This window comes from Adiantum capillus-veneris, chromosome 13 (genome assembly GCF_014529385.1).
Source record: "Adiantum capillus-veneris isolate H3 chromosome 13, ASM1452938v2, whole genome shotgun sequence".
NCBI lineage: Eukaryota > Viridiplantae > Streptophyta > Polypodiopsida > Polypodiales > Pteridaceae > Adiantum > Adiantum capillus-veneris.
The window spans coordinates 82,107,484-82,118,682 of NC_140943.1; the positions used below are offsets into that span (position 1 = coordinate 82,107,484).

General features: G+C 44.7%; 1 protein-coding gene across 1 annotated transcript; it reads left to right on the forward strand.

The window, feature by feature from the left end:
• The first annotated feature begins 2,251 nt into the window (after positions 1-2,251).
• On the forward strand, positions 2,252-8,182 carry LOC147444339 (linoleate 9S-lipoxygenase 6-like). The gene is made up of 9 exons (XM_086526985.1): positions 2,252-2,903; positions 3,271-3,557; positions 3,724-3,979; positions 4,477-4,828; positions 4,936-5,029; positions 5,111-5,218; positions 5,311-5,606; positions 5,798-6,061; positions 6,141-8,182. Exons 1-9 carry the CDS (start codon positions 2,420-2,422, stop codon positions 6,895-6,897), a joined length of 2,898 nt encoding a protein of 965 aa, XP_086383111.1. The 5' UTR covers positions 2,252-2,419; the 3' UTR covers positions 6,898-8,182.
• Positions 8,183-11,199: the final 3,017 nt, after the last annotated feature.

The window sequence follows — 11,199 nt, forward strand, 5'->3', positions numbered from 1 at the left end:
TGGGGACAGGCTAAACCTGTTTTTCTATCGGAGATTACAACGGCCAATAGATACACAAAAAACATTACAACAGTCTTCCATTATCATTTTGCAGTCACACTCGGCTACTTTCCAACAAAGAACCCAGGACATCCTGGAGGTGCGTAATTAGACAAAGGCCGTTGAAGTGCTGCCTTGAGTTTTTCCTCTTCAAACCTACAGTCGTCAATCATGTGTTGGATGTGAATGTACTTGGTATTCTTTGGTTTTGGTTTATGATATGCCTTGCATCTATTTAAGACAGATATTTGACTAGCACACCAACAAGAAATTCCCTATGGTGAGGCTTTTGTAGAAGATTCACATGAACTAGTCTCTTGATAGCGAAGTCATACTTGTATGCTATGGAAGAAAATCATCATCTATATTGCATGCACCTTGTGCATAGAACCAATGATATATAGTATTTGCAAATGTAGTTATATGCAACAAGGAAAAGAAAATTTACCAACCTCAATTGCTATTGAGTAGAAGGTTAAAGCTATAGATAGCTCTTGCAATATCTTCTTCAGTAGAACAATCATCAATACAAAACATTGGAAGTAAAGAAGATCTTACCTACACTAAAGTAATCTAGTGCAAGTAGACCAGGTAATTTGAAAAACCACCTTGACAATTATTGACCATTAGGTGGAAACCATATCCTTGACAGAGTATCTGACATCATAGCAGAAGCATAAAAATTGTTTGTGAATTAAGTCCATTGGATAGGCATGCCTTGCATGCTACTCAAAATAAATTGAGAAGCCCTTTGCCACAATGAAGTATCTTTCTCTATGTGTTAAGCTGATACACTTCATGTTAGAGTTTTGGCATCTAAAGTGAACTACCCAATTTTGCCCCATTATTTATTTTAGTTTTTAGGTATTTATTTATTTTACTTATTTGTCAAAGTCAAGGTATTGAGGTTTCTATATATGCAGCACCTTTCCTCCATTGTATTACACATTTAGTTATTCATTCCCAATGTTGATTGGTTCAGGAGACTCTCTCTCTCTCTCTCTCTCTCTCTCTCTCTCTCTCTCTCTCTCTCTCTCTCTCTCTCTCTCTCTCTCTCTCTCTCTCTCTCTCTCTCTCTCTCTCTCTCTCTCTCTCTCTCTCTCTCTCTCTCTGCTACCGCATCGCTAACTCTGACATGGTATCAGAGCCCTTGGTGGAGATTTTTGCTTGAAGAACCTTGGTGGAGAAGGGCAGTTAGAGAAGAAGAAGAGATTTTATCGCTGGCGTCCTACTTACCACACCTCTGCTGATAGCGTTTCAAAATTCTCAGCCTAACGTCTTTCTCGGCACCACTGTTCACATTGGCACTTGTTGCCCACGAGCACTTCTCAAAACACTACCCCTTGTTGTCACCGATCTCCCCTCGCTGCTCTTGCAAGCATTGTGAAATGCCGACAATGACGGCCTTGGAGTGGTGCCTTGGCAGCACCGTTAGCACATGACATAGCGTCTAGCGTTTGAAACACTAGTAGTCCGCAGCCTTCTTTGGAGATGACAACCGACTCAAAGCATTTTGAAACATTGTCTTCTAAAGTCCCCCACCCCCTGCCCCCCCTCGCTTGCCTTGGCCACTGCCAATGTTTTGAAATGTTGTGGTTAGCTTGCCTTGGTGACCCAGTGCTTGAGAGAAGGTTATCATCAGGAGGTTGTTCTTGATTGGCTTGGGCACGTGAAAACAAAGGCTAGTGTCACACGAGGCCTATTTGCCATAACAAAGCTTGCGATTTTCTGACAACGTGTAGCTTTTAACTGGCGTAGTTTTCAAACTATCCCTAAAAAGGTAGTTCTCATGTTGTGTCAGTTACGTGCTGGTTAGCACTCTCTCTCTCTCTCTCTCTCTCTCTCTCTCTCTCTCTCTCTCTCTCTCTCTCTCTCTCTCTCTCCCTCCCCCCTCCTTGTTGCTCCTCATCGCGCTTTGCATGTTGTATCTGCCTTCGTCACGTGTGTCGAGGCTTATAGATAACTAAGCCTCGTGTGACCATAGGTTCAAAAGGTACCTAACCAATGAAAGATCGCTACTTGTTTCTAGGTGATCGTGCATGCTAACCCTGTTCACACGCATTCAACCCTTCCGTCCACAATTTACGTGAGAACACTTCTTAAAATTTAATACCACTAAAACTTCAAGCAATAAGGGGCATTTTAGAACGGTCAGTCGAAGTCGGAGTGGGTCTTTTCTCACACACGCACACTCAGAGACCCGACTCAGTACCTCAAAGCTCAATCCAACTGATCGTTGAGACGACGAGAGAGAGAGAGAGAGAGAGAGGCGCGCTCAGGCGCGTGTGCGTTTCCATCATCTTGCAGAAGGGGCATCGCATTTACTGATTTTGTAATTAGTCTGGCAATGGCCTGCAGCGCTCATCATAATTAAAAAAATATGAACCCACTCTGTCAGTTTAATGTAGGCCCAGCTGTATCTAAGACCCTCCTAACCATCAATGCCAATTCTGCCATGATTACGGCCAAATACCCCTCAACTCCCCGTTCTCAAACGTCAGCAGCAGATTGTCGGCCTCAAGCTGCAGCTGACACTCTGCTACCTTCACCTCATTCTAGCTTAATGCGATCGTCGGTAGACATCGTCCAGGGGCCTCACTCCAAGCGTGCCTCTGTTGTTTGCAATAGCAGCTTGCTAGACACCATGGGACAAAGCTTGACCTCCTTTGTTGACACTGTTTTCAATGGCAGCACCAGCAGCAAAAGTAAGCAATCGGTAGAGCTCAAGGCTACCATGGTCTTGCGACGGAAGAACCTGTTCGATCTCGATCTCAATGACCAGCTGGCCGGCGTGGCCGATAACATTGCGGATTTGTTCGGACAAGATGTGGAGTTCCGGCTTGTTAGTGTGGATGTTGATGAAGGTGCTGACCGACCTTTGAATTGGTGACGAATAGAAGAACTGATCTGAGGAAGCTCCAAGCATGCTCTATATTCCTGCATGTATATTTGATTTCACATGCAAACTGCTAGATGCCCCATGATAGATATATTAGCTTATATCAAGCTCTAGGAAGTAGATGGAGAGAACAAGGAAGTGTGAAAGTAAATTATCAACAAAATTGGTGTGTGTGTGTGTGTGTGTGTGTGTGTGTGTGTGTGAGAGAGAGAGAGAGAGAGAGAGAGAGAGAGAGAGAGAGAGAGAGTTGTGTGCGTACTATTATATGTGAGATTATTGATGAATCATTATAATTGAGCCATGCTGACCCTCTCTTTTGCCTGCAAATATAGAGACTGGTGTGGGGAAGAAGAGTAGTGTGGCTACACTGGAGGGATGGTTGCTCAAGCAACCCCACTTGACAGCTGATGACCTGGGAGAGACATACTCGGTCACGTTTATGGTGGACAAGGATTTCGGAGAACCCAGTGCCATTCTCGTGGAGAACCAGCATCCCAACTGGTTCTTTCTCAAGCACATCACCCTGCACCTGCCCTCTGGAGATAAAGAGTTCCCTTGCAACTCTTGGGTCTACAATCACGACAATTACGGCGCACCAAGAGTCTTCTTTTCCAACAAGGTGAATTTGTGTGGAAGTGGGCATATGTGAAGTGCAGAGAAAAGAAAAGATATGAATTACACCCATAGAACCAGGCTTCCATGGGACTTTTTGAGCATATAAGTGCAAGGACGGGATTCTGAGGGAAGCACTAAAGTGGTCTTTTGTACTAATTACTGTGACACAGGTATACCTTCCTGACCAAACCCCCAAGGGTCTGGTCGACTTGAGGGATTCCGACATGAAGCAGCTACGCGGCACTGGCAAGGGAGAGCGCAAGCAGCCAGATCGCATTTATGATTATGATGTGTACAATGACCTGGGCAACTCCGATGACAATGAAGATCTCGCTCGCCCAGTTCTCGGGGGCTCCCAGGACTTTCCCTATCCTGGGGGGCCGAGACATGACAAAAGCAGGCAAGCATTCTTAGTAACATCTGTTGGTATGATGTTCATACACACACATGCACGCAAGGCTCAAGCACACTTGCAGGCACAAGTGTGCTTGCCCCACACACACATGCACACACACCATGAAAGTCTTTGTTGCTGCGTTGTTGTAAGTACTGATTCGCATCGTAGGGATGTACTGAATGTTATATGGATCAATATGTACCTACGGATGCAACCTTGGACATTGCTAAAGCTACTTTGTGACAATAAAGACTCCCAGTCCTTGCTATATAATTCCTTGGACCAGGACTGGCTATATAAATTATAGCTTGCTATATAATTCCTTGGACCAGGACTGGCTATATAAATTATAGCAAGGACTGGCTAAAGCCTTGCTGCCAGTCCTTGCTATATAAATTATAATATAGCAAGAACTGGGAGTCTTTATTGTCACAAAGTAGCTTTAGGCATTCATTGCCTTTACACAAATATAATGGTAGACAACAATGACATTTATTTATTGGGCGGGCATTGTGGCATTGTGCAGATCCAAAGTCAGAGGAGCCAACAGGGTTAATAGAGCTTGTGTATGTGCCAAGGGATGAGAGATTTGAGCACAAGAAGAAGGCAGATTTCTTGGGTTCTTCCATAAAATCCTTCGTACATAATGTCTTGCCTACAATCGAGCGGCTTCTCCAAGGAAATGACGATTTCGACAATCTTCATGACATCAAGAAATTGTATGAGGATGGGTTTAGCATTCCTAAGGACGATTTGAAGTCTTCCCTCAGCGTCAAAGAGAGAGAGAATCAATTCAAGGATCCCTTTGAGATTATCCGAGAGCTCACAGATGACGATTCAGGCGATCCTAGCGTCATTAAATTCCCCAAGCCACAAGTAGTTCTCTCTCTCTCTCTCTCTCTCTCTCTCTCTCTCTCTCTCTCCCCCCTGCACTCCTTGCACATATTGTATATTCTTTTCTTTCACTCTTAACCAAAAAAAAAAAAATCCCAGACAATGAGACAGCATGGAATCAAGATGATGAATTTGCTCGGCAAATGCTCGCTGGTTTGAATCCCGTAGTCATCGAGAGATTGCAGGTACTTTGTTGTTTGCATTTATAGTCAAATATTTGAGGAAACTATAACAGTGCACAAACATTTGTACTTGTTCATTTGCAGGGGTTTCCTCCATTGAGTAAGCTCGACCCTAATAAATATGGACCGCAAAAATCGGCAATTACGACAGCCCACATTAAAAAAAACATGGAGGGCCTCACAATAGATGAGGTAAAGATACAATGGAATACATTTTCAATCGGTTCACAGTAGATTTGTGTAATAAATCCTAAATTGACACGGACTATAATTCCAATGTACAGGCGCTAAAGCAAAACAGGCTTTATGTGCTAGATTATCACGATGTATATCTTCCTTCCTTAGAGAAAATCAATGCATTGGAGGGGAAGGCTTATGCGACTCGAACAATCCTTTTCCTGTCAAAGCAAGGCGCCTTGAAGCCACTTGCCATTGAGCTAAGCCTGCCCCCAAGTGCCGATGGGAAAACTGCAAAAAGAAATAGAGTTTATACTCCAAAGGGGAACTCGCAGTATTGGGAGCTTGCAAAGACACATGTGAACATTAATGATGCTGGGTTTCATCAGTTAGTCAGTCACTGGTAATCACTTTTACCTTCATTAAGTAGATCCAAAGGTCGATGTTCACCGGGTATATACATACATATACGCATGCATATATATGTATATGTGTATGTACATACATGTATTAATGTGCACACATACTACTAAGGTATTTTGAAAAACACTAGGGCATTCCTGCAACATCTTAACCTCTTCTCCATTTGGACAGGCTTCGCACCCACGCAGCAATCGAGCCTTTCATCATTGCCACACACAGACAGTTGAGTGTCATGCATCCCCTCCATGTCCTGTTGGTGCCACACTTCAGGAACACAATGACCATCAATGCCCTTGCGAGGAAGGCACTTGTACAAGCAGATGGGATTATTGAGAAGAACTTTTCCCCTGGTCGATATTCGATGGAGTTGAGCTCCCTCGCATACAAAAGTTGGCGATTCGACGAACAAAGTCTGCCAGTTGATCTGATTAAGAGGTATGTCATGCCTTGTATTTACCCAATGCCTTGAAGATCTTGCACAATAGAATACCCAATTTGCTTGAATTGTGTGCAGGGGAGTGGCAGTTAAGGACTTGACTGCAAAGCATGGGGTAAAGCTACTTATAGAGGACTACCCGTTTGCCGTGGATGCTCTTGATATCTGGTTTTGCATTAAAGAATGGGTGCAAGACTATGTAAAGCATTTCTACAAGGATGGGGCAGCAATCAAGGGAGATGTGGAGCTCCAGGGCTGGTGGAAGGAGATAGTGGAAGTAGGGCATAGAGACACGAAAGAAGGGTGGTTATCAATGACAAGTGTGGAAGAGCTCGTAGAGGCTATAACCACAATCATATGGATCGCGTCGGCACATCATGCTGCAGTGAATTTTGGGCAATATAAGTATGCTGGTTACATGCCAAACAAGCCCACAATGGGTAGAAAACTCATACCGGAAGAGGGAGAGAACAGCGAGGATGCAAACTTGTTGAGCTCAAACCCAATTCAATACTTCATGCGTGCAGTTTCAAGGCAGTCTCAAGCAATTCAAGTGATGGCTGTGCTCGAGGTATTGTCGACACACGCATCAGATGAAGAATACTTGGGACAGCGCACGGAGACACCTTTCTGGAGCTCAGACAAGGAAATGCTGAGTGCTTTCGAACGGTTTGGGAAGAGGTTGAAGAATGTGGAGGCGGATATTCTGAAGAGGAACCAAGACTCTACTCTCGTCAATAGAAGAGGGGCTACAAACGTACCTTACACTCTTCTCATTCCGTCATCTTCTGAGGGCCTTACGGGGCGCGGAATTCCCAATAGCACATCTATTTGAGCCCCATCTTCACACTAGATGTGTTCAGAAACTGAGCTTGCATTGTACATAAGTAAACATAAAACTGCATTATGTACTTCTGCATCCCACTACTTGCCCTGGCCAAGATTGAAAACCTTGGACTTCACTGTTTCGCAATAACAGATCATGAGATGAAATGCAACAGAAATAAGCAGATAAATAAAATACTTATCCTTTATTACATATAAACCCTGAAATATGATTTACCTTAAGTATGTTGCCTCACACAAAACACATGCCCAATGATGCGCGCATGTCGCTCTGAATGAAAGGATTGTTAGTCCACCATTACTAAGGCTGAATGACCAATGCAGCTAAGAACAGCCGTGCCGGATGAACAGATATGAACTTTCCTGTGTAACAGGGTCTCCATCACCTTATAATCGTCTCTTCTCAGCGATATAGTTTTTTCCAAATCGGTGCAGGGAACATCTACTCTACATCAACTATTGTCCCACCTTGCCTGTCCTTAGCTCTACATAAACCAATGTCCTACTAACGATACACTGCACACAAAATATGTACCTCCCCTTGCATTTAACCACACAAGTTGGGAATTTCAACGTCTTCTTCGGTGCGTAGCCAAGCTTTTGAGAAGTAAAACAGATTTAGCTGACATTTATCAAGGACATCTATTTCCATGACTCTAATTCTAACACTTAGTTAAAAATAATAATTACAAAGAGAAATCCCCATGGAAAAATTAAGGAAGATCGTGAGAACAGATAGCACCCAAATTAACAGAAATTGTAAATCCCCGTAGCTTACAGTACAATATTGCTGATCACATTGCCTCAAGATGGGTAGAATTAAGCCGATGGTTTCCTTCTTTAGCTGACAGATAAAGGAATCAATGTTTTGTGATGTCTTGTGTAAAAATCAGTTTTCCGGAGTATACAATGGAGGAAGGCCTCTGAGAGGTTGATAGCTGATGGTGGGTTTGCCGGTAGAATAGCTGGAAACATGCTCTAGAAATAAGCCAGAAAAATAGTTGACTTTCTTGCAATTTAGGCCAGCGACTAGTGTAACCAAAGCACTCGGTTTAGCTTCCCCATGGCCAATCTAAAATCTTGGAAGGATGGTTTAAGTGTCGCAAAGAACCAAGCAGATACATTCTAGGACCTTCAAATGGCCTGTTGTTGCACATGATATTGACAACATCACAATCACAATATATATAAGCGGGGGAATTAAGAGCTCATATCCCTGCCATCGGAAGCATTGCCTCTCTCTCTCTCTCTCTCTCAAAAGATGACGAGATGAATACCTTCCAGTACCTACTAGCATTCACATAAGGGTGGAGGAAAAAGCTTGTGTGGAGCATGGGGCAGAGATGATGAAGGAATTTGATTGGGTACTTTTCGGTGGAAGAAGAATTGGGCGAGGGAGAAGGAGGAGAAGAAGCTCGGTGGATCACGCTGGAGTGAGATGGAATCGACTCTGAGCTACGTACCAAGCTCAGGTCCCTAGACATGCACCATCATTTCATCCCCCTTCTGCTCCTCGTGCCAACCGCTTTCTCTCTTTTGCTAGGCCCTGAGGTTCCCCCCCCCCCCCGCCCCCCCCCCCCCTCCCTCTTGCGCTTCCCCCTTGGGGGAGGTGTAATGGCCCTGCAAGATGCGCTGCGCAACGGGCTCAGTAGAGGAGGAGTGCAAAATGTAGCAGGAGGCTTCCTTCCTCTGCAACAACACAGTTCACCTTCGACCTTCGCCCACCAGTTTGCAGCTCAACAATCTTCCCTGCCTTGGCAAGGCATGGTCGGCCACAGGCAGATTTCCCCCAACCCGCTCTCCTCTACAGTCAAGGCCGACCCTGGCCCCCCCTTGGGACTAAGGCCTCTGTCAGACACAGGCGCCGGACAGGGCCCAAAAATCCCTGCTTGGGCGCTCTGGCTGTCACACACAGCGGAGGCTCTCTCCTTTCGAACGTCTACAGCTTCTCCAGGCACGCGCAAGAATTTGTCGCCTATCTTCACAGGTCACACCCTTTTTGCTCTTCATGTCCGCCACTGGGCGAACCTTAGGACTAAGTGGCACGGGCACCTCAGGGTGGGATCAAGGGCGATGCTTGATTGGGGGTGGGATGGAAGGCGGATAGCTGTTGATTTCTCCGGACGCCATAAAAGTAAACTAGGGAACGAAAGTAAACTAGGGAACCTTGGTTTACTTTTTGGCAAAAAGTACATGCCCAAAGATTTTCGATTAAGCATTAAATATGGGGGCTTTTGGGACCCATAAAGTATTCAGTGGAGCATATTACTGACAGATTTTTATGCTCTTATTAAAAGCCTATGGACGAATGTCATTAAGCATGGCGGCTACCCAATTGTAAACTAGGGAACCCTAGTTTACTTTACACAAAAGTAAACTAGGGTTTCCTAGTTTACAGTTGTGTAAAAGGGAGCTAGTGGGGTTTTCACCGGTTTGCTCATTTCTCTGATTAATGTCTCCACAAATTGGAGCTATGAATTATCTTTGCTCCATTCCTTGAGGATCATTGATTAGTCTACAATGGATTGCTGCTCCTCTTTCTCGACTAAAAAACCCGCCTCATCGAGCTTTACTTGCTCGGCGGCCTTAGCCAGCTCTACTTGCTCAACATCCTCAGGATGCTCCAGAACCTCCCTATCCCCACTCACATGGGAATCCCCCTTTCAATGGCCTTTGAGGCCCTTCGCAGCGCTCGCGGAAATCCCTGCTGCGCGCAAAAACCAGTGCCTGCGGGGACCAACAGAAAGCGACAGGCTCGTTTACAGAGACCCGATTTTCGAGTTTTTAAGCCTTTGAATTTACTCAAACGCCCAGTAAACTAGGGTTCCCTAGTTTACCTTTTAGCGCCAGCGAAATCGACGGCCCTGCGCCCTCCATGCCACCCCCAATAAACACCGCCCTCGATCCCACCCTGAGGCGCCCGTGCCACTTAGTCCTGAGGCTGGGCGAAGATGACCGAGGGGTATTTGTTGCAGCAAACGCACTTTTTGCCATGTCAATTGCACACACGTCCGGGCGGAAGAGTCACCCGGCCTAGACTGAGATCACTCGAGCACCCTTAGATAGGCAGTTAGGATGTATTGACTGTGAGTTAGACAGTTGGGATTGCATCTTTGCTTTACTGCCGTTGAGGCATTGTCACAGTCTATGCTTACAGGACAGTGACAGGACAATGAGAGACAGTACAGGTGCAGGACAGGTTTACCCGCAGCTTAGAGTGTCAGAGAGACAGTGTTTTTTGAGCTGTTTTTTAGTACACCAGAGCCATTTTACAAAGGAGACTCTGCCGAAATTTCTGCAGAATTTGAAGCTTTCTTGGTTCATTTGACAAGTTGATATTGGTTCAGAGGTCAGTTTATAGGGGAAACTCTGCCGAATTTTTCCCAGGAAAGTAAACTACTGTGAACCGTAGCTATGGCTGGATCACAGGACACTGCTCTTTACAATATCAAGAAGCTGGATGGAACTAATTTCCCATTGTGGAAGAAGCAGATTTGGCACGTGTTGGTACAAAAGAAGCAGATAAAACCTATAAAGCTCAAGGGGATAAAACCAGAAGATATGGACGAAGATGAATGGAGGGAAATGGATGAATTGGAACTTTCTACCATTATGCTGACTTTGGCAGAAAGCGTTTACTTCAATGTAGCAGACGAGATGTCGGCTTATCAAGCATGGTTAAAGCTGAGTGATCTTTATGAGAAGCAGAGTGCAGCTTCACAGGAATACTGGCTTAAGAAGCTTGTTGACTTGATGATGAAAGAAGGAACACCTATGTCCAATCATCTGAATGAATTCAATCATCTGTTATCTCAAACAGAGTATATTGACAAGGTTTTGCAACGTTTCAATATGGAGAAGGGAAAGGCATTGAGTGTTCCATTGCCACCATATGTGAAACTTAGCAAACAAGATTGTCCTGTGTCTGAGGAAGAACAAGCTGAAATGGATAAGATTCCATATGCGTCTGCAGTGGGTAGTTTGATGTATGCAATGATTGCTACTCGCCCAAACATTGCATTTGCAGTGGGAGTAGTAAGTCGATGCATGTCAAACCCAGGCAAGAAACATTGGGAGGCAGTGAAAGGAATATTGAGATACCTGAAAGCTACAAAGAGTATGCGCATATGCTATGGGATTCAGGAGCTAAATGTAAAGGGTTTTACAGACTCAGATTATGCAGGTGACTTAGACAACTGAAGGTCTACGTCAGGGTATGTCTTTACGTTGGCTGGTGGAGCAGTATCATGGCGTTCTAGATTACAAGATTGTGTTACTCAGTCTACTACAG

Coding starts and splice junctions, on each gene's coding strand:
- LOC147444339 (XM_086526985.1), top strand. CDS start 2,420: ATGAACCCACTCTGTCAGTTTAATGTAGGCCCAGCTGTATCTAAGACC. Junction 2,904..3,270: donor TAGTGTGGATGTTGATGAAG/GTGCTGACCGAC, acceptor CTGCAAATATAG/AGACTGGTGTGGGGAAGAAG. Junction 5,607..5,797: donor CATCAGTTAGTCAGTCACTG/GTAATCACTTTT, acceptor CCATTTGGACAG/GCTTCGCACCCACGCAGCAA.